This window comes from Diplodia corticola (assembly GCF_001883845.1).
Source record: "Diplodia corticola strain CBS 112549 chromosome Unknown scaffold71, whole genome shotgun sequence".
NCBI lineage: Eukaryota > Fungi > Ascomycota > Dothideomycetes > Botryosphaeriales > Botryosphaeriaceae > Diplodia > Diplodia corticola.
This window is the reverse complement of record NW_017971550.1, coordinates 60,472-87,509: the sequence shown is the minus strand read 5'-3', so window position 1 is coordinate 87,509 and position 27,038 is coordinate 60,472. Positions and strand designations below refer to the sequence as shown.

General features: G+C 59.0%; 9 protein-coding genes across 9 annotated transcripts; 6 read left to right on the top strand and 3 right to left on the bottom strand.

Annotated features, from left to right (window-relative positions):
- Nucleotides 1–62: 62 nt before the first annotated feature.
- BKCO1_7100027 (valyl-trna synthetase) lies at nucleotides 63–3,447 on the top strand (the record flags this gene model as incomplete). The annotated part of the gene is made up of 5 exons (XM_020278781.1): nucleotides 63–93; nucleotides 157–318; nucleotides 418–585; nucleotides 642–2,833; nucleotides 2,887–3,447. 5 exons carry the CDS (start codon nucleotides 63–65, stop codon nucleotides 3,445–3,447), a joined length of 3,114 nt encoding a protein of 1,037 aa, XP_020126098.1.
- A 448-nt stretch (nucleotides 3,448–3,895) lies between these two features.
- BKCO1_7100026 (clavaminate synthase-like protein) lies at nucleotides 3,896–5,196 on the bottom strand (the record flags this gene model as incomplete). The annotated part of the gene is made up of 4 exons (XM_020278780.1): nucleotides 3,896–4,386; nucleotides 4,479–4,751; nucleotides 4,811–4,946; nucleotides 5,017–5,196. 4 exons carry the CDS (start codon nucleotides 5,194–5,196, stop codon nucleotides 3,896–3,898), a joined length of 1,080 nt encoding a protein of 359 aa, XP_020126123.1.
- Nucleotides 5,197–5,803: 607 nt separating this feature from the next.
- On the top strand, nucleotides 5,804–8,329 carry BKCO1_7100025 (opt family small oligopeptide transporter; the record flags this gene model as incomplete). Its single annotated transcript, XM_020278779.1, has 5 exons — nucleotides 5,804–6,120; nucleotides 6,170–6,281; nucleotides 6,335–6,972; nucleotides 7,024–7,473; nucleotides 7,546–8,329. 5 exons carry the CDS (start codon nucleotides 5,804–5,806, stop codon nucleotides 8,327–8,329), a joined length of 2,301 nt encoding a protein of 766 aa, XP_020126096.1.
- Nucleotides 8,330–11,285: 2,956 nt separating this feature from the next.
- BKCO1_7100024 (uncharacterized protein) lies at nucleotides 11,286–12,225 on the top strand (the record flags this gene model as incomplete). The annotated part of the gene is made up of 2 exons (XM_020278778.1): nucleotides 11,286–11,832; nucleotides 11,891–12,225. The coding sequence occupies 2 exons, from the start codon at nucleotides 11,286–11,288 to the stop codon at nucleotides 12,223–12,225; spliced, it is 882 nt and encodes a 293-aa protein (XP_020126097.1).
- A 1,344-nt stretch (nucleotides 12,226–13,569) lies between these two features.
- Nucleotides 13,570–14,526, top strand: BKCO1_7100023 (magnesium transport protein transmembrane region; the record flags this gene model as incomplete). The annotated part of the gene is made up of 3 exons (XM_020278777.1): nucleotides 13,570–13,995; nucleotides 14,055–14,207; nucleotides 14,278–14,526. 3 exons carry the CDS (start codon nucleotides 13,570–13,572, stop codon nucleotides 14,524–14,526), a joined length of 828 nt encoding a protein of 275 aa, XP_020126094.1.
- A 534-nt stretch (nucleotides 14,527–15,060) lies between these two features.
- Nucleotides 15,061–16,743, bottom strand: BKCO1_7100022 (uncharacterized protein; the record flags this gene model as incomplete). Its single annotated transcript, XM_020278776.1, has 2 exons — nucleotides 15,061–15,222; nucleotides 15,283–16,743. 2 exons carry the CDS (start codon nucleotides 16,741–16,743, stop codon nucleotides 15,061–15,063), a joined length of 1,623 nt encoding a protein of 540 aa, XP_020126095.1.
- A 2,429-nt stretch (nucleotides 16,744–19,172) lies between these two features.
- BKCO1_7100021 (zinc finger transcription factor ace1) lies at nucleotides 19,173–21,653 on the top strand (the record flags this gene model as incomplete). Its single annotated transcript, XM_020278775.1, has 3 exons — nucleotides 19,173–19,976; nucleotides 20,037–20,272; nucleotides 20,330–21,653. The coding sequence occupies 3 exons, from the start codon at nucleotides 19,173–19,175 to the stop codon at nucleotides 21,651–21,653; spliced, it is 2,364 nt and encodes a 787-aa protein (XP_020126092.1).
- Nucleotides 21,654–22,753: 1,100 nt separating this feature from the next.
- Nucleotides 22,754–24,214, top strand: BKCO1_7100020 (uncharacterized protein; the record flags this gene model as incomplete). The annotated part of the gene is made up of 1 exon (XM_020278774.1): nucleotides 22,754–24,214. The coding sequence occupies one exon, from the start codon at nucleotides 22,754–22,756 to the stop codon at nucleotides 24,212–24,214; it is 1,461 nt and encodes a 486-aa protein (XP_020126093.1).
- A 369-nt stretch (nucleotides 24,215–24,583) lies between these two features.
- BKCO1_7100019 (ubiquitin-conjugating enzyme e2c-binding protein) lies at nucleotides 24,584–26,644 on the bottom strand (the record flags this gene model as incomplete). The annotated part of the gene is made up of 3 exons (XM_020278772.1): nucleotides 24,584–24,940; nucleotides 25,046–25,399; nucleotides 25,823–26,644. 3 exons carry the CDS (start codon nucleotides 26,642–26,644, stop codon nucleotides 24,584–24,586), a joined length of 1,533 nt encoding a protein of 510 aa, XP_020126111.1.
- Between the last annotated feature and the right edge of the window lie 394 nt (nucleotides 26,645–27,038).

The window sequence follows — 27,038 nt, the reverse complement described above, 5'->3', positions numbered from 1 at the left end:
TCGGGCGCCCCATTCTCCGCATCTCGCGCCCTCTGCGTTTTACACGCGCATTTACCTACAGAATGGCTCTCAACCACGCCTCGCACAACCCGAGTATGTCCTCTGCTTGCAATTCCCCACTGCACAACATTGGCTGACGGTGATACCACCACACAGCGGGCGAGAGGACTGGCCCTGCCACCGGTCCCCCTCCTCCCGTCTCGAGCGAAACCGCTGCCGCCGTCACCGAATCGGCGAAGCAGGACCCTGTGGGACAGCAAGCGCCGGGCAAGGATGGCGAGGTGAAGGAGGGCGAGAAGGCCAAGACTCCGAAACAGCGTATGGATATCCAACTTGACTCGAGCCTCTGCTGAACCAGCGGAGTGTCGGCGAGGTTATATCTCAGCTCACGAATCGAGGGCTGACTTGCGGATATAGTCGAGAAGGAGCGCCAAAAGGCCGAGAAGGCGAAGAAGTTCGCGGAGAAAGAGGCCAAGAAGCAGGCGCTGGCTGCTGCCACCACCAAGAACGCTACCAAGAAGAAGGTTGCCACCAAGGAAGAGACTAAGCCATACGTTGAAGAGACTCCAAAGGGCGAGAAGAAGAGTACGTCAGAGCCTACCTGATAGGACGGCGAGCGTTGTGTGTCTGACTCCGCGCAGTTCTCAAGTCCCTCGATGACGAGTATCACAAGGCCTACATCCCCTCCGTCGTCGAGTCAGCATGGTACGACTGGTGGGAGAAGCAGGGTTTCTTCGAGCCCGAGTTCGATGCCGATGGCAACGTGAAGCCCGCCGGTTACTTCGTCATCTCCGAGCCCCCGCCCAACGTCACCGGTGCCCTCCACTGCGGCCACGCCCTGGCCAACGCCCTCCAGGACACCATGATCAGATGGAACCGTATGAAGGGTCTGACCACTCTCTACCTCCCCGGCTGCGATCACGCCGGTATTTCTACCCAGAGCGTCGTCGAGAAGATGCTGTGGAGGAGAGAACAGAAGACCAGGCACGACCTCGGTCGCCAGGCGATGGTCAAGAGGATCTGGGAATGGAAGGGCGACTACCACCAGCGCATCAACAACGTCTTGAGGAGAATGGGCGGCTCTTTCGATTGGTCGAGGGAGGCTTTCACCATGGACGAGAACCTGTCCAAGGCCGTCACCGAGACTTTCGTCAGACTGCATGAGGAGGGCCTCATCTACAGATCTGACCGTCTCGTCAACTGGTGCACTACCCTCAGGACCGCTCTGTCGAACTTGGAGGTCGACAACAAGGACATCGAGGGCCGCACTCTTCTCGACGTGCCCGGCTATGAGCGCAAGGTTGAATTTGGTGTCATCACCCACTTCAAGTACCCCATCGAGGGCACTGAGGAGACTATCGAGGTCGCTACCACCCGTCCGGAGACCATGCTCGGTGATTCCGGTATCGCCGTCCATCCCGATGACGAGCGCTACAAGCACCTTGTCGGCAAGAAGGCCAAGCACCCCTTCGTTGACCGCCTCATGCCCATCGTCGCTGATACCTACGTCGATCCCGAGTTCGGTACTGGTGCCGTCAAGATCACCCCTGCCCACGATCCTAACGATTTTGCCCTTGGTCAGCGTCACAAGCTTGAGTTCATCAACGTGCTTACCGATGACGGTCTGCTGAACCAGAACGGTGGCCAATTCGCTGGCCAGAAGCGTTTCGATGTCCGTTACACCGTTGTTGACGAGCTGACCAAGCTTGGTCTCTTCGTCAAGAAGGAGAACAACCCCATGAGGATTCCCCTCTGCCAGAGGACCAAGGACGTCATTGAGCCAATCGTCAAGCCCCAGTGGTGGATGCGCATGAAGGGATTGGCTGAGCCTGCCATCCAGGCTGTCCGCAATGGCGACATCAAGATCCGGCCTGCGACTGCTGAGGCCGACTACTTCAGGTGGCTCGAGAACATCCAGGACTGGTGCTTGTCGAGACAGTTGTGGTGGGGTCACCAAGCTCCCGCCTATTTCGTTGAGATTGAGGGCGAGAAGAACAGTGACTCAGATGACCAGTATTGGATCGTCGGCCGTAACGATGAGGAGGCCCAGGAGAAGGCGGCGAAGAAGTTCCCTGGCAAGAAGTTCACCCTGAGGCGTGATGAGGATGTGCTGGACACATGGTTCTCGTCTGGCCTGTGGCCCTTTTCCACCCTCGGCTGGCCCAACGAGACTCCCGACATGGCCAAGCTGTACCCGACCAGCATTCTCGAGACTGGTTGGGATATCCTGTTCTTCTGGGTTGCCCGTATGATCATTTTCGGTCTGAAGCTCACCGGCGACGTTCCGTTTAGGGAGGTCTACTGCCACTCTCTCATTCGTGACTCGGAGGGTCGCAAGATGTCCAAGTCGCTTGGCAATGTCATTGACCCCGTGGACATTATGGAGGGCATCCAGCTCACCCAGCTTCACGAGAAGCTGCTGGAGGGCAACCTTGACCCCAAGGAGCTCAAGACTGCTACCAAGTACCAGCAGACGTCTTTCCCTCAGGGCATTCCGGAGTGCGGAGCCGACGCACTGCGCTTCTCTCTTGTGTCGTACACCACTGGTGGTGGTGACATCAACTTCGACGTCAAGGTCATGCACGCCTTCAGGCGTTTCTGCAACAAGGTCTACCAGGCGACCAAGTACGTGCTCGGCAAGATCGATGCTGAGTACGTGCCGCCGGCTACGGCCGAAAAGTCGGGCAATGAAACCCTCGCGGAGCGTTGGATCCTTCACAAGCTTAGCGTTGCCTCCAGAGACATCAACAAGGCTTTGGAGGACCGTGAGTTTGCCAAGTCAACCCAGATTGCCTACCACTACTTCCACGACGATCTTTGCGACGTCTTCATTGTGAGTGTTTTTCTTGTTTGACGCAACGTCAACTGGTTCTAACTATTGCACAGGAATACACCAAGCCCATCATCCAGGACGGTACGCCCGAGGCGCGTCGCTCTGCCGTCAACACGCTGTACACGGCGCTCGAGGGCGGCCTGACAATGCTGCACCCGTACATGCCTTTCCTCACCGAGGAGCTCTGGCAGCGCCTGGTGCGCCGCCCCGGCGACAAGACGGAGACCATCATGCGTGCGGCGTATCCGCAGTACCGGTCGGACTGGGAAGACGCCACGTCCGAGGCCAGCTACGAGATCATCCTCGACGCCGCGGCCGCAGCCCGCAGCCTCGCGGCGCAGCACAGCCTCAAGGGCGCCAAGGCGGCCGTCAAGCTCGGCAAGTCTGACGACAGGGAAGCGGCTGGCAGCATCGTCAGCGTGCAGTGGCTGTCGGGCAAGGCCATTGGCGAGGTCAAGCTGCTGGCCGAGGGCGAGGCGGAGCCCGGAGAGGGCTGGGCGAGCAGCACGAGCGAGAAGGGTAGCAAGGTCTTCGTCGAGGTGCCGGCCAGGCCGCTGAGCGAGGAGAAGAAGGTGCAGGATTTGGAGAAGAGCTTGAAGGAGACCAAGGTGTAGACTTGGTAGTAGATGAAAAGAGCGAGATTTTTTTTTTCGTCTTGTTGTGAACTTTAGTAACAGCAGCAGCAAGATGATGGGTAGATAGGCAGGCTGGTAGAAAAGTATCAGTGCAGAGCGGGAGAAGAAAAAATTCATGCGTTTTGTTTAGTTCATTGTTTAGGAGGTTTGTGCGTGGCTATGTAAGGTTCCTGCTAGTTTTCTGTACATTTGACCGGTATCGAATTCTCGACGTTGGTGCAAAACCCGGCCGGTATTGCACGCGATGGTGGTCCTATCTTCCTCCCTTCTTCCCCTCCGATTTACAGACGTTTTAGTTTCTCTTCTCTTCCCACATCCCCCTTTTCATTTTCTCTTTCTTTTCCATGCCCCTCTATATATATACACATATATCTTTCTTTGCACATCCCTCCATCCCTCCCTCCCTCCCTCTCCCCCTCTTCCCAACTCACGCCACCACCGCCGCCCCCGCCACCGCTTTCTCAGCCTCCTCCACCGGCAACGAATAATTCCTCGCCGTGATGCTCGTCCGCCACTCCCCCGCATTGACGGGCTCATACCGCGCCGTCTCGCCCTCGTCGACGACGACGGGCGCCACCGTCGTGTCGGGGCTCGGGTGCACGAAGAAGGCGGTGGAGTAGCGGGCGGGGAGCATCGTTGTTGCTGCTGCTGCTGCTGCTGCTGCTGCTGTTGCTGCTGCGGCATCACCAGTAGTGCCGTCTGGAGAGGAGGAAGAAGAAGGAGAAGAAGAAGAAGGCGGCGGGGACACGACGCGGTGTAGCGTGCTGCGCAGGCGGTCGTTGGACCAGCGTTGCAGCAGGTCGGCGACGTTGATGACGCAGGTGCCGGGCAGGGGCGTGGCGGGGACGAAGGCGCCCGTGTGGAAGGGGTCGACTTCGAGGCCGCCGGTGAGGTCTTGGAAGAGGATCGTGCAGAGGCCTGTTTTCGTGTTGTTAGTTGGGGAGGGGGAGAGAGGGGAGAGGGAGCGAAGGAAGGGGAGAGGGGGGGAGGGTGGTTTTTCTCAGACTTACCGTAATCAGTGTGGGCGTGGATGCGTGAATGCTCGTCCGGGTTGGCGATGGTGGCGGCGGGGATGGGCATGTAGTGCAGCAGGCGCAGCTGCGGGTCGGCGTGGGTCAGGTGGCGGGCGAAGAAGTCGCGGGGCAGGCCGATGGAGAGGGCCAGGGCGGAGAGCACGGCGGCGGAGAGCTGGAGGCACTTGTCGTAGAAGATGCGCAGGCGCGGCTCGAAGTCGGGGAGGGCGGCCGGGTCGGGGAGCTGGGGGTTTTTGAAGCGGCGGTATTCTTTAATTGGTCCCTCAGTTGGTGGACATGTGCCTTTCCTTGTGATTGAAGCAGCTTACCGTAGCATTCCTTGTGATCTGGCTTCCTGTTGGAGACGACTTCTGCACCGTCTGCTGTGTAGCCTTGGTTCACAGCAGGGTCGGACAAGGCGTTGGCGAGCTTCGCTTCAATTGGCTGGTCGAAGTAAGACTTGCTCTGGGAACGCGCATTATTGTTGTAAGCTCTGGTTCCGCCCGGGTCATTGCCGAACATGGAAGGCTCTTACGAGGGCAAACATGCGGGCGACTTCCTCATCGGAAATGCCGAAGTCTTTCAGATAGACCCAGCCATAGGTGTGGAACGCATCGTACAGCTTCTGCGCCACCGCCAGCTGCTCCGATTCGGGAGCATTTGGGTCCAGAAAGGGCGCGAACGAGATGACGGGAAAATTTGCAGACTCGGCCATTTTCGAATCCAACGCACGGAGAAGCAGAGGCAGTGTGGAGGAGAGTGCGCGAGCAGAGCCGGGAGGACAGAAGACGTGAGCTATAACATTGACTCGTGCCGCAGGATCAGTCCGTCATGCGAGGGTGCTGCCGCCGGACAAGGTGGGGTCTTGGGTCCTGGGTCGGATTCGACGCGGGGTATCGTTTCTCAACACCATCCGTTCGCCCATCCATATCTGCTTCCCTGTCAGCACCCGCCCGGCGCACTTATCCGGCTGGCCGCAGCATAGCATGAGACCTCTCACAACATGGCGCACCCCACCACCAGCGGCGCCGGCACCGGGGCCTATCGAACGCCCAGCGTCCGCCGAGGCCGCCTCGTCCGACAGCGCGTATTTCAGGCCAGGACCAGTGGAGCAAGCGCCAGGGATGGCAACGCTTGTATGAGGCGTCGATCTAGGCTTGATGCGAGCTCCGCCTAGAGAGCCTCAGCCAAAACAATGACTCTTCCGCTCCAACGTCGGCTGATCATCATTCCACGCCTAAGTTTTTTTCTGCTCTTCTTTTCTGCTGTCGCTGCGTGCCTAAAACCAGCATCCCCATCCGCGCCGCATCGGGCCTGCAGTCATGGCAGACCTGGCCCCCAATGCCCCCGAACCGCGCGCGGCCGACGAGGAGGCGGTGATTGAAAGAGCGCGGGACAGCTTGAGCGGCTCAGACGGCGGCGCGGCGGAAAAGCTGGACGGGCTTCACGCGGTCGAGGACGAGCTGGCGGCCAATGATGTCGAGGCAGAGAATTCGCCGATCGAAGAGGTCCGGGCTGCGGTGCCGAACACGGACGACCCGGACATGCCCTGCAGCACCGGACGAGCCTGGTTCCTGGGCGTCTTGTTCGTGCTGCTGGGCTCCGGCGTCAACATCTTCTTTTCTCTGCGCTATCCGAGGTATGCGCTGCACGCCGGCGAGCACGCGGCGAGGCTGACGGCAGCGCAGTGTGCAAATCACCTCGTTGGTGGCCCAGTTGGTGAGCTATCCATGCGGCTGCTTTCTGGCCAAAACCCTTCCTATTGGCCGCTTCAACCCGGACCGCCACTTCAATGTCAAGGTAGCCCGCCAGCCAACCACAACACGGAAGATGCTCTTGCTTACTGCTCCTAGGAGCACACGCTGATCACCATCATGGCCAATCTGGCCTTCCCGTACGCCACCATGGCCAACGTCATTGAAATGCAAAAGGGCTTCATGGGCATCGACGCTCCCGCCGGCTACATCTTCATGTCCATCCTGTCCACCCAGTTTCTCGGCCTGGCCATGGCTGGCCTCTGCTCTGAGATCTTCGTCGAGCCTTCTGAAATGTACTGGCCCAGCACCCTGGCCAACATGGCTCTCTTCCGGACCCTGCACTCCAAAGAGAACCCTGTTGCCGACGGCTGGAGAATATCCCGCTATCGCTACTTCATCTACCTCTTCGTCGCTTCGTTCGTGTGGTACTGGGGGCCCGGCTTCCTCTTTACCGCCCTGAGCAACTTCACTTGGATCTGCTGGATTGCCCCCAACAATGTCGTTGTCAACCAGCTCTTTGGCCAGATTTCCGGGCTGGGCTGGTCTCCAATCACCTTCGACTGGGCTCAGGTTGCCTACAACAACTCCCCACTTGTCAGCCCCTTCATTGCCCAGGTCAACGTCATCATCGGCTGGGCCTTTTTCTACGCCATCCTCCCCTGCATCATCTACTACAAAAACATCTGGTATACCGGCTACTTCCAGATCAATGCGAATGCGGCCTATGACAACACGTGAGTGCGCTGCGCTGGGAACACGTCGCATGTCTGCTAATCTCGACTCAGTGGAGCCAGCTACAACATGTCTCGCGTCATCGACTCAAACGGCGTCTTCGATTACGAGGCCTACCAGACATACTCGCCAATCTTTTTGCCCACCTCATTCGCCATATGCTTCGGCGTCGCCTTCGCACTGCTGACCTGCCTGCCCGTTTACACGATCCTCTTCCACGGCCATCAGATAAGAGCCGCCATCACGGGCCAAAACACGTACGACATCCACCAGAGGTTGATGCGGCGCTACCGCGACGTGCCGAAATGGTGGTACGCCGTCATCCTCGTCGTCTGCTTCGGCATCGCCGTCGGCTCGGCCGAGCGATATGAGACGGGCTTTCCAGTGTGGGCCATCTTCCTGGCCTTCGTCCTGGCGGGCGGCTTCGTCATCCCCGTGTCCATCGTCATGGCAACATCGAATCAGAACGTCAACATGCTGTGGGCGCTTGGAGAGATCATAGCGTATGTAATATTTGGTTCTCTTTGACCGAACACTCAAAAGACTCCCCACTGACTCGTCCCCGCAACAAACAGCGGCTTCCTCATGCGCGGCCGGCCCATCGTCAACTCCAGTTTCAAATACCTCATCTACACGGGCGTCTCGCAAGCCATGTCCTTCGGCGCCGACATGAAGCTGTCGACCTACTCCAAGGTCCCCAAACGCACCACCTTCGCCTGCCAGATGCTCGCCGCGCTGCTCTCCACCGTCGTCCAGACCGCCGTCCTCACCTGGGCCCTCAACCACATCCCGGCCATCTGCACCGCCGACCAGCCGGACAAGTTCACGTGCCCGCAGGGGCGCACCAACTTCGTCGCCAGCGTCGTGTGGGGCGGCGTCGGCCCCGCGCGGCTGTACGCCGTCGGCCAGCGCTACAGCGGGCTGCTGCACATGTTCTGGCTCGGGGCGCTGCTGCCGCTGGCGACGTGGGCGGCGCTGCGCCGGCACGCGGGTACGCCGGCGGCGTGGTGGGCGCGCTGGCTGCGCCACGCCTCGTGGCCGCTGCTGCTGGGCGGCACCGCCAACATACCGCCCGCGACCGGCATCAACTTCACGGCCTGGTTCCTCGTCGGCGCCGCGTTCAACGGCGTCGCCAGGCGCCGCCGCCCCGCGTGGTGGGCCAAGTACAATTACGTGACGAGCGCGGCGCTGGACAGCAGCGTCGCCCTGGCTGGACTCGTCATCTTCTTCGCCGTCAGCTACCCCGGCGCGAGCGTCAGGTGGTGGGGCACCGTCGGGTATGCGGACACGGCGGATGGGAGGGGCGAGAGCTTTTATAAGATCCCCGAGGGCGGCACCATCGGGCCGGAGACGTGGTGAGCTGGTCGGGTGGTTGTCGACGGTTTTTCGGGGAGAGGAGGGGAGGGGAGGGAGGGAGCTGCGTGGTTTGTTTTCCTCGAAAAGGCAGAGGGGAGGGGCGGCGGCGGCGGCCTTGTGAAAGAGTGTGGTGTCGTGTCGTGGTTTTCGGCGGCCGCCTGGACCTTTTCCTGATGGTCATATATCCTCGATAGATGGGTTTTCGAAGTTTCCCTAGAAGGATCTGACATTCGTGCAATTTGCTTGCGTTTCTTTTTTTTTTTTTGGCGGCGGACGCGTGAGTAGAGGTCGAATGTGGTAAAGGCCTTCCTTGTTCGGCGTGGAGGCTGCGGGCGCGGTAGGGTCCCGATCGACGCTTCTAGGGTCGCTCTGGGAAAAATCGAAGAGGAACGCACGGCTGCTCGACAATCGAAAGCGCGGGGAGTCGTCGTGATTTGACGCGTCGTGTCTGGTGTTGGGTAGGTAGCTGGGAAGACTATACCTAATCCGGCATGGTTGCCATGCCGGTCGCCGGGGTTCATCTCTGAGTTCTCGTTTCTCCAAACCTCTCCCTCGCTCTTCCAATCAAGTTGGAATCCACGAGCTCATCGATTCGGGGTTTCGTCGTCCGACCCGCGGCCACGAGGACGAATGCAGTATTACTGTGACACCATTGCGCATCGTCAGCCATTGATCAGGTCATGGCCGGAGAGGAAAGAAAGAGGGGGCCAGTTCGCCGAGTTTATGAGCCTTGCACACACGGGGAACCCGGAGACGAGGGGAATGCAGGGTGTCGATGATGTCCGAGCGAGGAAAATTCCCGAGGACGCAGAATCAATGTGGGTCACATGATGTCGAGGGAGTTAAGGAAAGAGGAGGCATGGAAGAGTGGAGGGACTCGGCTGCGGTGGGATCATCAGCGCCATTCTGCTTCCTTAAATGCCATTTCGGGGCCTCTCTCATCGACCGCCTCGAACTGATCAGCCGTGGGCCGTCGGTGCGGCTGAGGCGGGCTTTGGGCATGGAATTTTGAAGATTGGTATGTCGGGAAGCCACTTTGAGACGAAAAGGCAAAGGTGAATCTGTATGCTGCGGGGAAGGGTATAGCGGTGGCGTACTCCAACGCCTCTCGCAACGCATGGCTTCCACGGCGGCGTCCGCTCTCCGCCTAGTCCTCCCACCCATCTACGCCGCAAACGTACCTTGTACCGAACATGGCCATACCAAGCCACAATTTCCTCGGTCGGGCCAAGCCCTACCCATACCAGGCCCAGCGTAAAAATCTCCAGAGGCGCTTTATCCGGGGTAGCTGGGCTGACTCCGACCTTCCGCCGCAATTCACTACTCATGCTCAGGACCCTACGCTCTTTTGTGGATCCGATATCTGGACGAGTTTTCCGGCATTCCAGACTCACTCATGTCCGGACGGCCCGGCTCTGTGCATTCACTCGGGCCAGATTCAATACTTCGAAAGACTTGGGTCGGCCGAAGCGAGCACACGGCGTGTTCTGTCACCAGCCACCACAAATCCGGGGAAATTTCCCCACGCTCCTCTTCGGGGCCGAGGCTTTCTGCCGCCGTCCCGAACCGCCTTCAAAACTGCGGGCTGGTGGGTCTCACTTGACTGCGCACTACACGATGCATCATGTTATTCCCTTCACATGAGAAAGGCGGCCCGACGGACGGGGCAATGGACAAACTCAGCTGGCTGGCAGGGCCACGGAAAAGGACAACCCCAGCTCGCACGATTGCCGGCCATCGGCCCCTCGCCGGTGCTCGAGCTGGTACGTGGATCCGAACTGCGACATGCTTGCCAAGCGACGTGGACAGGTGACAAGACACTGGCGCGCGTGGTGTAGTATCGAGGACGCCGACTCTCCGCTGCGACGTTCCCTTGCCGCCGAATCCATGGGTCCGCCTCTTGGCTCTTCAAGAGCTGAACTTGCACCCGGTATCTTGGCCTTGGAGCGGAGCCAACAGCGCCTGATCGAAGGGTCTCGGCGGAGTCCCAATTGATCAGGGGTGCACGTGCTGGCTGTCACTTTGGCTCGTTTCCAGCTGACACGGCCACGGGCACGATCTAAACAAACCGCGCTCCCCTTTAATAAATACCTCACAGCTTCCCTGCAGCAATCTATCGTGGTCAGGATGCTCTGCACCCGCCGATCTGGTGCGATACGAGGCTGAGGAGTAGAAAGTGGTAAAAATAGACCACGGCTTGATGGGTTTGCAAGAGGAAGAAGAGGAACTTGCTGGAAGCTGCCGGGACTACAGATGGTGGCGCCCAAAAAGGGCGCGGCTCGGGTTGCCCGGCGCATACGGCTAAGCCTTTGCTACAACCGGGGGCTGAAGCTTAACCACGGGTCGAGCTTCCCGCCCCGCAAGGGTCATCAAGCAGTATAGCCCTGCAACAAACACACCAGCTTCTTCCCACGATAGGTACACCCCGCATGCCGCGACTTGTAAACCAGGTCGACAAGCGTCGCGCCACTCAACGCCTTCCCACGACAGGGAACCGCCAAAGTATCGTCAAGGCTCACACGAGGGATAATCACTGAGCCATTTTCCGTGCGCGGCAGGACTAGGACGGCATAATTGACGCGTATTCGCACCCCGCGATCCCTGTCAACAAGCCTCTGATGAGCCCCTAGGCGCTGGGGGAGGTTGACGTTTGATAGAGGGCCTTGTGCTGCGCCTCGATGCAACCCCGTGGAACGCAGGAGCCTCTTCCGGTTCGACTAACTCGAAGTGGAAAGACAGGTAGCCAAGGCCGTCCGGGGGCGATTTCTTGGACTGCCTGCTGCATCCGGCTCGAGATGGCCGGATTGTTCTGGCCGCCTTCTACCAGCCTTCGGTCGTGCGTGATGGTCGGGGAGTACTTAAACCACAGACGCTTGCGATGTGACTTTGTGCTCCACTACAATCGCTCTTTCATCTCGTCTCTACGACATTACAATCATTTCTTGTTGCATCCACGACAATGGTATTCAATTTGGACGTACGGTCCCTCCACTCCCCCCATGTGGTCAAGTTGGAGAACAGCTTCGTGTCGAAGCTCGCTCCTTACTGCGGCATGATCCTTTTGGTCTGCCTAATCGTCATATTTCTCATCCGCTTCTACCTCTTCGAAGGGCTCCTCATGCGACGGCTCTACGGCGCAAAGTACACGCAGATGGACGAGACGGTGCGGCGGGGGTTCGTCAACCACCACGTCGCCGGGGGCATCAAGATCATCCTCCTGGCGACGGCCGTGTACCCCTTCGTCTCGGTCGCGTTCGGGTCGTCGTCGCTGCACAGCCCGATCGCGGCGAACAGCCTGGTGACCATGGGCGACATGATGGTGGTGTGCTCGCAGCTCTTCATTGGCATGTACGTGTTCGAGCTCTTCTACCGGACCAAGATCTCGCCGGTCAGCGTGCTCCACCACATCGGCGCGATCCTCATCGCACAGAGCGCGGTGACCATCAGCATGGACACCAGCCACGAGGAGGACGCCACGATCGAATTCGTTCTCTGCTTCGTGTGGGGTGAGTGTCGTGCTTCGGACTGCAGGAGACGGACGTCGGCGGCTGACACTGTTCACAGGTGCTTTCGACGTCATCGCAGAGTTCCTGCCCCATGTCGCCATCATTCTCTACCGCGTGTATCCCGACGACCACGTCTTCCTCGCCAGGGTGTTCAAGGCGTCGTGCTTCACGGAGCTCGCGGGCACGACGACCGAGACGGCGGTGGTCATGTGGCTCTTCGGCAGCCTGTGGCACCGGTGGACGCTCGCGTTCAAGATCTCGACGCCGATCCTGCACGTCGTCTTCAGCGCCGCCCAGCTGTGGGGCGCCATCATCTTCAGACGCATGTGGAAGCACCAGGAGCGCCTGATGTGCGAGGAGAAGGCCGGAGCCGACGCACCCCTTTCGGCATGAGTCGTGCATTCTTATTCTTGTATACTCTGTTGTTTCACAGCCATTTATGAAGACACCCTCTTCCAATCAAATGCCACAGTCGCCTTACACAAAAATTGCGATGCCGCTGATCATTTGCTGAAACCCCCCGCGCACGGGCCAGAGTTGTCCGGCTGCTTGCTGATGCTTCCATTGCCCTATACCCGAGACCTCTGCATGGAGCTGGACATACGGTATCACGCTTACTCGCCAGGGTTCGACGTTTCAGCACCCCCAGGCGCCGGCGTGACGAAGTGGCGGCCAGGCTGTTAGTCGTGCCAGCCACCCGCCGATCGGTTTACCGAAAAGCTTGCTCGAATAAGCTACCCCCCGTTGCTTTTGCCAGCCCCCACAGCGCCGGGAGAACACTGCGTATAACTGTTGCAGCCGGGGCTGCGGCCTACTGCGCCGCTTTTTCGCTCCCCTTCGTATATAATACGTCACAACCCCCCCGCGCCGCCAACCGTGCCATGCGCTTTCACCGTCTCTTCTCCTTTTTCGACCATGGACCGCGACGCGCTGATCTGAAACCAAGCTTCTCGCTCGCCAGCGACCGACCTTGTTGGACTTTAACATGACGCCCCCGGATCCGTGGTTCGACAGAATCATCGAGGACAGGGCCAGATTCGCGCCTCGACCTTGCAAGTTTGTCGAGCTCTGGCAGTATGAGAACGGGGATGTTTCCAGCCGCGTTGAAACGCTGCGACCGGACGAGATTGAGGATTGGGTAGCAGAGAAGGTAGGACGTCTCATTTGCAAACACCATTCGCCCACGTCGGCCGCAACCTCGCGGTGGATAAATGACGACCACGGCGGGCGGCTTATTCGGACTCAGGGCGATACTTGGAAGCGTCCAGCGACTGCCGTTGGGGGCCTGCGTCTTCTGTAAGCCGCCTCGGTGGGCGTCCGAGGGGCAGAGGCTGACCATCGAGAGCACAGTGTCGCACCCGCTCAGCTTGTGTCTTACGGAAGCCTGACCTGGCCCCTTTCCCGGGACAACTTCAGGTTGCTGTTTGCCGACTTCAATCTGTTGACCGCCGTATGCAACGCGTGCCTGACGGGTAACAGGATGCTGGTCTGCTGCAGGTCCCACTTTCCTTCCAGGGGTGTCTTGTGTAAGCACACTCCGACAAGACCATGCATGCAATCGGCGTGTCGCTAAATGCTAGGGAACCAGCGTGGGTATGTCGGCAGCTGTCCCATGCGGCATCCTTGACGTACCACGTCAACACCAACACTGTAAAAGGCGTCGTCTTTATCGAGTCGTCGTTATTAGACTTGCTAATTAAGAGAACGGTTGCTTTAAAAGCCTGGGCCTGTCATCCGATGCTTGTTCCGCTCGTCGTGTTGATACAGGAAACGGACAGGCTTTCCGACCAGAGGAAGCAAGACAATCAAAACACCTTGGGTCTGGAAGAGAGAATCGGCCTGCGCCGGGACTGGACCACGGACGGGAACTTCTTGAGCAAGACGGAAGACGCCATGCGCCAAACGCTGGAACTCCTCACCATGGTGACGAACCATAAAGCCGACACGGAGATACTAAACAAGAACTTCATGGACACCATCGCAAACAACATCAGACTGATCAAGCACCAAGTGTCGCCGCTTTTGGACAAATCGAGCCGGGAGCGTATGGACCAACATTCACTCGACGTGGAATACCTCCTTGAGTGTTTGCGCCAATCGAACATCAGCATCGCAGCGAGTTTCGGTGCGCTTCAGAAGCGGGTGGAGATACAAATGACCGCTGTAAGTGCAGGTGGCGTCTCTCCCCTACCGAAGACAAGCTCACGCCTGCGGGACGACAGCTCTACACGCTCGTCGGCCAGCGCGACAGCAAGCTGAATCTCGAGATGGCGTACGATTCTCGCCGGCTGGCAAGCGCATCGAAGCGCGACAGCTCGTCGATGAAGACCATCGCCGTGCTGACTACCGTGTTCCTACCCGGCACCTTCATCGCTGTAAGTCATTTGTCGGCCGGGGGGTGGTGGTGATGGTGTTTGTTGCAGCTTTGCTCACAGCCCGAGGCAGACCGTCTTCTCCATGCCCATGGTGGACTACGCACCGGCTCAGTTCTGGATCTACCTGGCCATCGCCATCCCCCTGACCCTGGTCGTCTTGTCGGTTTGGGCGGCTTGGATGCTGTGGATCGAGCGCCGGAACGAAAGAGAAGACAAAAGGGCTGAGGAACGCCTCCCCATCTACGACAGTCGAGAGGAATACGGTTTGAACAAGCTACCGGCCCTCAGGCGCCTGAACAGGGTGCTATGTCAAGATTGAAATGGAACCGGGCAGTGAAGGTCGGTTCCGGTTTGTGCAGCGAAAATGACGGGGGAAACGGACGGATGCATACCACCGGCGCTCTGCATGCCCGATCCAATCGGGATGAGAATTTCGTCCGCAGGTTGACATGCTGCTTTTCTCTGGACGCCGCTTCTGGTGCTTCTTGGCGGAGTTCGTCCGCTCGACCGGCTGCTCCAACAAACTCAACCACGGCGCTACTGCCTCCCACAGGAACCTCTGCCATAGTCAACGTTGTCGACGATCACTCCGTCACAAGAGGATGTGGCGAGGCTTATCGTCGCCGCGGCGTTGGAGGAGGGTGAGCGAGCTGAGGGGGTGCTGGAGGTTTGGGAGCTATGTGTGAGACTGATTGACGTTGACGATGGGATTGATGCAGGTTTCAGGTTCAAGGTCATGTACGATGATGACAACATGTCACATGTGTAGCTAATATTTGGTTGGTCTATGAACGGGGCGGGGACGAAGCGTGGATTGGCTTTTGTTCTGACTTGTATCCTTCCAGAAGCGATATCAGGGCCAGAATGCATTCCGTGGTTCCTTTCCCCAGAGAGTTGACGATGCACCTGTACGACCGAGCCCGAACTCGAACTTCTGAGTTTTTCGATACGCCTTGGATGTTGAGCGAAGCTTGAAAACCCCCATGGCGTTTTCTCGGACTCCGTAGCTCGGAGGCTGGGTGAAATCAGTCAGCACCTACTTGTGACGACTGCGGCCAGCGGGGAAAAGGCTTACCTCGTAATCCTGTATTCTTAACATCCCTGTGTCGTAAGGCATCTCGCGGAACTCAAGACCCCTCCTCATTCTGACTAGGACGCGGCTGCGAATGTCCATTTCCTTCTGGTCCCACTTTCCGCACTCCTCGCACCACCTCTCCACGTCTGGACCCGACACATGAAAGGGGAACGTTATGCATTGAAAGCCGGCCGCATTGAGATCGTAGAGGCTTCCGAAAAGCGCATGGTGCAGGTGCAAGCATGATGTGCTGCAGGTTCGGAGAAGCTGCACCCAGCCGCCCTCGATCAAGCCTCCCTGCTCGAAATGCAGCATTCGGAGCGACGCGCTGTGGTTTGCATGGAGCTTCTGAAGCGTCTGCGAGGTCGTGACGAAGTGCTTCAGGCGCAGCGCTCTCAGCGTGTGGGGGCGCACTCTGGCCGCAATGGTGGCTATCGTTTGCGAATTGAGGCAAGCGTAGTCTGTCCCGCACACGCAGAGGTCCTTGATGTTGGGCGCCGCCCTCAGGAACCGGCTCAGGATGCGTGAGCCGTGGAAGTCTTCGCTCTTCCCGAACGAACCCGTGTTCAAGCCGAAGCCGGACAGCACCATCGTCAGCTCTGTGAGATTGGCCATGGTCCCGGCGCCCATGTGCTTGTTCCAGATCCTCGTGTCTCCAGCGGGGGAGAGCCCGGGATATATCCTTGTGTAGTGACCAACCCGGAGGGTGCGGACGCGGTCGCTCACCGTGGAGACGGCGTCAAGGGCGTTGGACATCAGCGCCTGGACGCTTTCAGATGCCTCTCGAGCATCTGGCCAGTGCTCCTCGAGCGCGAGCATGTTGATATGGCCGTCGAGGTGCCCGATCCCGATCCCGAAGCCGATAAAATCCACCTCGACCTTGCGGAGCTTGACCAGCCGCCCGAGGATGCGCTTCAGAAGCAGGGTGCGACGCTCTCTCCCTTGGGCACTTTCTTCGCTCGGCCAACGCGAGCAAAGCTCGCGTCCCCCCATGCTTTGGGCGTCAGCCTTTTCACAGGTTTGGGCGAGGTACCTCCATGTCGTCTCGGACCACGGGAGGGTGAGGCAGATGTGGATCTCGGAAATCGCCTCGGCGATGGCGGGTATCCTTGATATAGCATCTGCTCGTTGCAACCTTGTCGGCACCGCCATCGGAATAGCCACGACGGGATGTGAACATAGGTCGGTAATGTTGGAGCGAACGAACAGGTCTTCCATAGCGTGACGGAAGTCCCGAGACACGGCTCGAAGGTTGCGGACGCTGGCATCGTCCAGGTGGTCTCCGATCAAGAGTACAACGTCCAGGGGGAGATGGTCGAGCAACATGGCCGTGGACGCATTTGGCGCATCACTCTCGGCACGGGTTAGGATCAAAGACTCTTGTTCTTGTAGTATCTGTCGTAGCCATGGGGTCCAAGGGAGGAGTCGGGCGCGGCGTCCTGGCCAGTTGTGGGAGCCCATGTTGGCACGCAATAGCTGTGATGGTGAGGAGATCAAAGGGCGGCGTTCACTTTATGAGGACGAAATTTTCCACATGGTCCATACCACCCGACCCAAATGTGGTTCCGCGGTAGTGGTTCTGCGGTAGTGGTTCTTCAGCAATGGTTCTGCGGTAATGGTCCTGCGGTAACGGTCTCCTATTTGTTAAGTGAAGAACAGGGTCCAAAGGGTCCAGCTCGAGGACAAGGCTGGTCTCATCACTTCAACAAGTTTGTACCAACAAAATACGATAGCAGTTATAATTCAGAAATCTAGCGCTGTGTTTGAACGGAAAGGCGGGCAGACGCTAGCCAAGCCAGACTTGCGCCGATCATTGTTGAGGTTCTCTTCATATGTGCAACTCTCGTAGTGGCTGGGGAGGGGACACACGGCGTAATGGTTGAACTGTCGGAGGGAAGACTGTGGTCGGTACGTCCAGCTGAGAGAGATGCAGAGCATCGGCTACGAGGTCTGATCACGGGAAGCTGGAATGCTTCGGAAAAACAATCCGGACGACTCCTCTCAGCGGTCACCCCTGCTCCTCCTGACACGTCTCGGTTCATTTGAAAATTGGCGCATTCCTCTTGGCGTTGGCACGCGTGTCCAGGCAGCAGGACAAAGGCAAGATATACGTCGTCGACGACGGCCACGGCGGGAATGGCATACGCGCGGAGACTACGCCAGCCGCTGACAAGGACTGACGACGGGACCCTCAGGCAGCAAGAAAAGGACGACACGGGCGCGGGGGAGCGAGGACACGCGTGGTCTTATATTGTGGAGGATGCGGACGGGCGCCAAGAGGGAGAAGCTTGGTGTTCCTCGTGGCCGGAAAGGCTTAGGGCTCGCGGAAGTTGCCAGCGCGAGAGGATTTGCCTATCTCGGCAAATGTAGGCCGCATTGGCCAATGGCCGCGGTGCCGCAGGTGCGCAGCACTGCTGCCGCGACGTGGGCGTGGGCGGGGCCGCGGCCGGGGCAGCCAGGAGAGCGGAGGGTGCGTGGGTGGAACCTACGGTGAGGGCGCGCAGTAGGTATGATTTCATGATTCCCAGATTCCCCGGCGCGCAGGCGGTGCAGGCGGTGCAGCCGGCGCAGGCGGGCTGTGTGCGCGCGCGCGGGTTTGATCCTTCGCAAGGCTGACTCACAGGGCAGACTCGCCGACTCACCATCGCATCAGGCCATCCCAGGAACCAACAGCGCCGCCGCGGGCGCGCGCCGCGACTGGCTGCAGCCGGTGCCGCATGGCGTATTGGCGCGCGCTGGCACGGGGCAGAAGCTTGATCCATAGCGAGCGCATCGTGCGGAGAGTGCGAGTGGAGATGGCTTGGCCGCGGTGATTCGAAACGGACAGCGAAAGCGAGATCGAAGGCGACGCGGGCGACGCGGGCGACGCGGGCGAGCCAGCGTTTCCGCCCCCACGGGCACGAGGGCACGAGGCAGCCCTGGCCGCGCTGCCTCACCGACGCCCGCGCCTGCGACGGCGCCGCAGACAGCCGCCCATGCGGCTCAAAAGGCGGCCAGCAGCCAGGAGCAGCGAGCCCTCGCTGCAGCTCGTGACGCCGCCGCCGTCCAATCGCCGTGCCGCGCCCCGCCCGCAACAGCGTCTCGCGCTTCGGCCGCTCGCGCTCGTCCGTGGCCCGCAGCACAGCCTTGCCGCACATCAGCGCCCGCCCCCCATCCGGCCTAGCGCCGCTGCGTAGCTCGCGCTGTTGCCTAAACCCTCCGCTGCGACGCTGGGACGTCAGTAGTCATCTCCGCCGCCCTCCACCACCAAAACCTACGCCCTCCCCTCGCCCTCGCCAGACCCGCGACTGCGCTTGCTCCGTTGTTTCTGCGTGTCGCACGGCCTCGTCATCGCCGCCTTTTGCTTGGCTGCTCCCTGACCCTGCCCGGCCTGTCCTGCAGATCCGCCCGCACACGCCCATTTCCAGCGCCCTTCGCCCTCTTCATATACCCATCCTCCTCCGCCGCCGCCGCCAGCCCGCCCGCCCGCACCGCCCTGACACCGGCTTCCCTCGCCCGTCCGCGCTGAGTTTTTTTTTTTTTTTTCTGTTGGCCACACCCGTCTGCCAACCTGTCTGCCATCCGGCCTCCAGCGCCTGCAAAGTCCGGACCACCACCCCCAACCCCAAGTCGCCCTCAGCCTTGCTTGGACGAGGCCGTAACCGCCCCGCATTGGACCGTCTGCCATCCTTCCAGTCACGCTCCACCGCTTTGCCCTTCTGCACTGCCCGCTGCCCACTGCTTGCCGACCAAGGCCGTTAGGCCCGATCTGGAGGTCCCATTATCAACTGATCGGACCCAAGTGATTCACCCTCCCAGAGCCTCCGTCCAGTGAGTCATACCGCGAGGGAGCTCCGGAACACCGCCCGCAGCGACTAATGACATCGCATAGGAGCAAACCTTCCTCCAACATGGACTCGACCAACCAGATCCACCCCCGCCGCCGGCCTCAAAAGGTGTCTGGCTCCGCCATGGCCCCTCCCTCTCTCACCACCTCCAACCTGCGCAAGTCTGGTACTTTCCACTCGCCCACCCAAGTGTCCAGCGACCTCGTCGACCCGCTCGCGCCCTGCTTCTCCATGCCCAGGCGCTCCGAGACCAATCCGCAGGCCCTCGAGCAGATCCTCATTGACGCCGGCGAGAAGAGGATCTCGGACCTGCTCACCTCCTTCGACAACGTCATTGCCGGCAAGACGTCGTCGGATGCCAGCATCCTGGCCGACAGCAGGGTCCTTCCTGTCCCCAGCTTCATGCTGGACAACCACGCTCCTGTCGCCGACCCGGACATGATGGAGCTGGACACCAAGCCCAAGCTGGAAGTGGTTGACCACCACCACGCCTCCGACAGCGGTCTGGGTTCTTCTGTCAGCGGCTCCGTCTACGGTACCTCACCCGCCGCCCTCCCCTCGCCTGCCGCGACTGACAAGTATAAAGACGCTCACTCTGCCCGTCGCTCGGTGCGCTCCTCTGCCACCACCACCACTCGCTCGGCAGTGACCAAGTCTTACTCGGGCCTCTCCGTCAGCGCCGAAAAGATCCGCGGCCTGAGCGAGTCCGCCTCCAAGCACATCCAGAGGCGCATCGTCCGGCCCATCCTCCAGGAGGCCGCCCTCAAGGAGTTCCACCCGCTCATCAAGGACGTGCCCCGTCGCATTGGTGCCAAGGAGATCACCAACCTGCGCGATCTCGAGAAGACGCTCATCTTCCTCGCTCCCGTAAGTTCAGATGAGTATACGTTTTGCAGTTCTTTCGCTCATGTGCTTCGTCGCATAAAGGAATACGCCGTCTCGCCAGCCAACTATCAACGATTCTGCGAAACAAGCGTCACCTTTATCGCCAACACCGTCGGCTACCTCTGCGAGGCCGACCAGCGCCTGCCAACCGACCGCCCTTACACTAACAACTACTTTCTCGATCTCGTCGAGCAGATTCGCCGCTACGCCGCAATCATGGCTGCCACCCGGGAAAAGGAGGCCTCTGGAGAGGCGCTGGACGAGATGGACTACCACCCGTATGTTCCCCGCGCGTCACGGGGTTTTGACGAATCAAAGCTGACGCCTTCCTTCAGAGACGAGAAGGTCACCCTCAGGGGTGGCTTGAGCCACAACGGCAAGCCCGCCGAGCTCGTGCGTGAGAGAAACGGCAAGGTGATCCCCATTGCCACCGAGGCCGAGGGATCGGCACTGAACGCAGCGTTCAAGCGCCCGCTGGATGTGGATGAGGACGACGAGGATGAGGACAGCGTTCACCGTTCGATGGCCCGCCGGCGCAAGTCTGACCGTCCTGGCGACGTCATGCACAGGTGTGCCGACTGCAAGAAGGAGTTCAAGCGTCCCTGCGACTTGACCAAGCACGAGAAGACTCACTCTCGGCCGTGGAAGTGCACCGAGGCCAAGTGCAAGTACCACGACCTCGGCTGGCCGACCGAGAAAGAGCGCGACCGCCACGTGAACGACAAGCACACTGCGGCCCCGCCCCAGTACAAGTGCTTGTTCTCTCCGTGCGCTTACGCCTCCAAGCGCGAGTCCAACTGCAAGCAGCACATGGAGAAGGCTCACGGCTGGACCTACGTGCGATCCAAGGCGAACGGCAAGGGTGTAAAGAAGCCCTCGGCCAGCTCCACCTCTCTTACTCCTTCTACTCCTCTTACTCCATTCATCAACACGCCTGCTTCGGCTCCGATGCACCAAATGAACACGCCTGTGACTCCGTTTGACAACTCGCCCGCCATGCCTCCGTCTTCGTATGGTGGTGGCGACTTTGAGTTTGACAACAACAACTTCAGTTACAACGGCAACCTGCCGATGCTGAACACCGACTTCCAGCCGGACTGGCGCCGCGAGTCCATCACGACGGCCGGCACTTCAATGACCGGCTCGTCCTCTCACTCTCCCGCGCAACCCACGTCTTTCGAGGAGGCCATCACGACTCCTGACACCGACTTCAACCACTCTGCGGACAGCTTGCTCTTCGACCAGAACTTCAACTTCAACTCCAACCTGCAGCAACCAACGCCTGCTCTCAGCAACGATGACAACATCTTCGCTGACCACTTCCCTCCGTTGTCGATGAACAGCCAGGGCCTCAACCTTGCAGGCTTTGGTTCGGCTGACAGCACGCACTTGTCTCCCGGCGCCCAGCCTGACTTGACGCTGTTCAGCCCGATGACCACCAACAATAACAACATGCACATTGACGAGGGCTTTGGCGACGACTTCCTCCCGTCTGGGGACTTCACGCTCTTTGACTCGATCGGCAATGCCTCGGCCAACAGCAATGGCGAGGGAAGCAGCAAGTGGTTCCAGGACCTGTCGAACTTTGGCGGTCAGTTCGACAACGTCTTCTGCCAGCCTGAGTCGTTCAACGACATGGCCGCATACGATTTCCAGTAAACCATGGGCTTGAGCGCAATGGTTTGCCGTGTTTGCATAAGATTTCCTGTTCTATTTCCTTCCCTTCCACGCCGCTTCGACGGTCGTGTTGAGGTTTTCAAACTTTTGGTGAGCGTTTTTTGAGCGAATCATTATTTTCTTTACGATGTGGTGAGTGAAATCACCATGGATTGATGATGAAGGGTGGCTTCGTTGTGGAAGCCTCCGCATCCTGTGGGATGTGTTGGACGGGACACCATTCCGATCCGGTCTTGGTAGGAATCAGAGGAGAAGTAGGGAAGCACAGGGAAACGAAAACGCCAGAAAAAAAAACCACCCCAAGGCTTGAGTTTTGTTTGCCAGCTTTTGCACGCTTTACTCTTTTCACATTTTCTCCACCCAGATTGGATCAGAATGTGCTTTTCCGGTTGAGCGGTAATATTGGTTTTCCCCAGAATGGGTGCACTCCCAACTTCTTCAAGGCTTCCTTCAATGGGGCCCAGGGTTTGAGGCTATAGAGCCCATCCCTCTTGTAGCATAGATAGCACCACGGTTGAAAGGGATACGGGTCACGAGGGATGGATACGTCACTCCAGAAAATCTACATTATCTGAAAACTTTTCGGTGCCCAATGCCATGTCTGGTGATAGAGGTTAATTCTCTCATACATGTTGGTCACTTGTGCTACGTAGAGCAGATGCTCCCGACGAGGTATCAGATGGCCAACAGCATAGAAGGGGATGCGACTGTGGTTTTACGAGATCATTTCGAATTCCGTGTCGCCTCATCAACCCTTGGGATGGGTTGTAGGGTGACAAGTCAGCGCCTTTTAGGGGTCAAGAGTGGGTGTTGCTCTCGGTACTGTTTCGCTGGAAGACTACTTGGTCGTTGTTTGGGCCAGTATAGAGGCCAAGTGTGCACGGTTGAAGCGGGTGAGGTGCATGCAAATAATGGCGCGGTCCTCAACGGTTTTTGGTGGTGACGTAGATCCGCCAGTCTTGAGACATGGCCCAGGGCGGGGACCAGAGGCTATAAATTGCAGACATCACTGGCGGCCAACGCGGACTACATTGGGATACGTTGCCAACCACCTTACCCATACACATACATACACACACACGATGCCTACCACGGAACCACAACCACACGACAGCCAACGCGACGACAACGCGCGTCATCCCCGTATCGCCAGTCTCGACTACCTCGACTGCCTTCGCCGCGTGAACAGCACAGCTGCCGGTCGTGGCAAGAGAAATGGCAGCCGCAACGGCAGCGGCAGCGGCAGCAACAGCGACAGCGGCAGCAGCGACGTCTCCAGCCCACCGAGCCCAACGCCCGCAACCCGCCGACCTGTAGGACGAAAGCAGCGGCAACAACAACAACAACAACAACAACAACAGGGCTGGTCGAGCGACGACGCCCTTCCATCAAGAAGAAGAGGGAGGGCCGAGTCCAAGTACGGACTCATCACCCTCTATCCTCTAGTTCCCAGGAAACCGTCCATGTCGCCGTCGTGCCGGAAACCGGTCCCGCTGACCCCTACAGCCGTCGACTGGTCGCGTGTCCCTGGTCGTGGGGACGGGCGTGAGGACAGCGACGACGACTACGCCGACGACTGGGATGACGACGACGACGACGTCCGCAAGAACAGAGACGAAACGGCGCAAGGGTCACCGCACACGCAGTCGACGGTGGCGGTGCCACGTCCTTCGGCCCCGGCTTCATTTCCTCCTCTTGGACCCTCCTACTTTTGCGTTCCTCCTTCTCCTCCTCATCCTCGCATTCCATGGGACTGGTGGTACCAGGAGATATATGACGTGGTGGGGAGAAGGAAGAGGACGAGGCCCGATGACATGGAGTGGACGATGTTGCCGAAGACGTCGTTGGGTGAAGGTGTTGGGAAGAGTAGGAAGAAGCGGCCAGCGCCATTGCGGTTGGCGGCGCGAATTGAAGACTGGGCCATCGTGGCCTCGAAGGAGAAGATAAGGGATGACGAGGCAAAGGATGAGAAGGCAAAGGACGAGAAGGAGACGGATGAGGAGGAGGAGAGTGACGAAGATGAGGACGAGGATGATTTTAAGGATGAGGATGATTTTAAGGATGAGGATGATTTTAAGGATGAGGATGATTTTGAGGATGAGGATGATTTTAAGGATGAGGATGATTTTGAGGATGAAGATGACTACGAGGAAGACAACGGAAACGAGTCGGATGAGTACGTCAACGTGGAGAGGCAGTCGTCAGTCTCTTTCGAGACTAACAAGACGAACGAGGAGGAGTGCCGGGGGAAAAATGACTTCCTAGTGAAGAAGTTTGCCGACATGGTGTTTGATACGGCGAAGGCTCGGATCAGCGAGACAGCAGGGTTGGTACAGGCAGGATGGACCTCGCTAAAGAAGGTGAAGGGAAATAGGCTGGGGGCGAATACTGGATCTTGGCAGACGAAGGCGGAGCCGGGTGGTGGTAACAACAAGGGAATGGACGAGGCTGACACGGAGACCTTCGTCGAGTTGCAGCCGATTGTTGTAGAGGAAAGCAGCGACGGCGACCGCCGCCAGACTAGGCAAAACACTGCTGCCTGATACGGTTGAAAAAGCGCTGTCTGATGCAGGCGTTAAGGCATTGGTCAACAAGACGGCAGAAGGGCCGCGCCAGGAGGAGAATAGGGTGACGGGGGGATGCGACGTGAACCACGAGGAAAGTTCGCATGGGCAAGGGCCATACAGCAAGGATTTGGCCTGGCTTTTTGAATTCTGTCCTTCCCTGCTGCGGGAATGAGCTAGCATTGAGATAGCATGGCTATCGCTTTCGTAGAATGTATGAACTTTAGAGTCAGAGGATTGCATCAGAAAGGAACCCCGTTTTTAAGCTCAATCGAGGAAACCTCCGCAGCGACTTCACTGACACATCCTTCCCACTCTATCAGTCCCTCTCCCTCTTTCCCACTCACCTCACCTCACCTCATCCTCCGCAAACCTTTCCAACAACCCAACGTTCCACTCCCGAAACGTCCTTGCGCTCGCCGGCAACCACGCCCCACTCTCATGCAGACCTTCCTTCAAAGCATCGAATGCCGGCGGCGGCAAACTCAGCTCTTCCGTCGACAAGCTCTGCCTATCCAGCGCCTGTCCGGCGGCGGCAACTGCGGATGATTGCGTGACATCACCATTCTGGGCGGCAGCAGGCTTCCACAGCACCTTCATGGCGCGGGTGGGGTTGTCGTAGTGGCGGCCGGCATCGTCAGCAGTGGCGGAGGCTGAGGAGGCGATGGATGAGGAGAAGGATAGATCGGGTGTGAAGACCCAAATCTAATATAAAGTCAGCAACAGTCAGGAAGGAAAGTATAAAAGGGAGGACCGCTCTCAGAGGAAGGGAGAAACACGAAATCAAAGTAAGGCGACGTATGAACATACCATGATCGGATCTCGCGTTGCCGCTCTTACTGGACCACCACTGCCGGTTTCACTCCCTTCTTCTCCTTCCCCTCGTTGAAAGATGTCATCTGAGTCGACCGTAATTGTGAACTTGCGCACCGCCTGGTTCTCGATCAGGTATAGCAGCTGTGCGGCGATCCACTTGCGTATGTTGTACGACCGCGCACTCGTCGTGGTTGTTTCTCCCTTGGGCGCGATGGCAACGCTCCATTTCCAGATACGCCAGCCGTCGGCGCGGGGGTCAGTCACGCCGACGATGCTTTTGCAAGACGAGCAGATCAATTGCCGGCGTTCCGTGGCGGTGTTGCTTGACGATGTAGTAGACGTTGAAGGCTGGAACGGAAAACGTGTCAGACTATCTGCTTCGCAGGGCGGTTTGCGCACGTCACATGCCAAGGATGTGGGAGATAAAGCAGTGGTGGGATTGATTATGTAACTCCAATTGATAGAGCGTGTATCATGTCTTGATCATCCCGCGCCTTGGAACATTGCAGGGCGCAAGATTGAAACCCATGATTGCATTCGGCGGGAAGACGGAAAAGTAACCACAGCGATTGACCCGCAGGTGCAAAAGGGGTATGCAATTCCAACCTGCCGTAGTATGCGTGGCGTTGATTTGGGGTGATTGTATCGAAGACCACGCCACTGATGTGAGCCGAGGGCTCTGGCACGGCCTCCTTCTTGTCACCCACCATGAAGCGCAGATGATGCAGAACGACAATGACGAAACAAACCTGCTTGGATGTGTGATCTTACCTGCACGCCCGAACAATCCTCCTCCGCAAGGAGCAGATAAGTCAAATCCACATACCCCACCCCCTTCTTGGCCATGATCCGATTGCTCGCCGCATACCCCTTCTCTTTGCCTACATCGTCGCGCCCGTCATGCGTGTGGCCCGGCAGGTGATGCTCATGCGGCTTGTGGCAGTGCCAAAAGTCCATCATCTCCGCCCAGTTCTCGTTCGGCAGATCCATCCACCTTTCGACGCCGCCGCCACTGTCCCCATCCTGCCTTCTTGATATCGCCGCCCCACCCCCATCTTCAGCCTCATCATCCGCCTTCCGCACCACCACTCCCACAACCTCCCCCAAACACTCCCGACACCCCACCCTCCCGCACCCTCCCTCCAACTCCCCCGCATCCCACGGCACAGCATTCTCCCCACCGCCACCGCCACCGCCACCTCCCTCTCCCTCCTCTCTCACCCTCAACCTCACCTCCACCCCCTCCGCCTTATCCGACGGTCCCTCATAAAGCACCCTCGCCCCACCACCACCACTTCCCCCCCGCTGCCACTGCTGCTGCTGCCGCGGCGATGGCAATTGCACCCTCGCCGGCAACCGCACAACCACGCGCTCGCCCGCATGCGTGAGCGTGACGCACGCGCCGTCGGGCGATAGTTCGGCGCGGGTGGTGGAGGAGGCAGTAGTAGTGGGACGGAGCGAGGCGAAGAAGGTGACGGTGCGGATGTGCACGAGGAGTTCGGCGTAGATGTGGGGGATGGCTGATGACGGGGGCGAGGACGAGGACGACGGTGGATGCGGTGGATGCGGCTGGGAGGAGGAGAGCGACGACATCGTGGGTGGGTGGGTAGGCGGGCGAGTGAGGTTTGAGCGACTGCGGCGACTGAGACGGTGGCGGGCGGCGGTGCTTGTACTCGGGTTGTGGGCCAGAGAGAGGGAATACAGTGAAGGAAGGGAAAAAAAAAAAAGGTTGTCGATACGTTGTTGCGATGTTGTTGTGGTGGGGCGGCTTGGCGGCGCGGCGGCGAACGGACCACTCAAGGTACCCGGCAGCCCTGGCTTCCCTCCCCGCGGTGGCGCTTATCACCTGCAGGAAATCTGCTGCAACACACGACTCGGGGGTTGATTGATGAAGTCTGAGCTCCGCGCATCAATGTCGAACCCTGACGTCAGTGGCGTCACGGAACGGGAACCTCATGTCTGGCAAAAGCACCCCCGAAGCACAAAT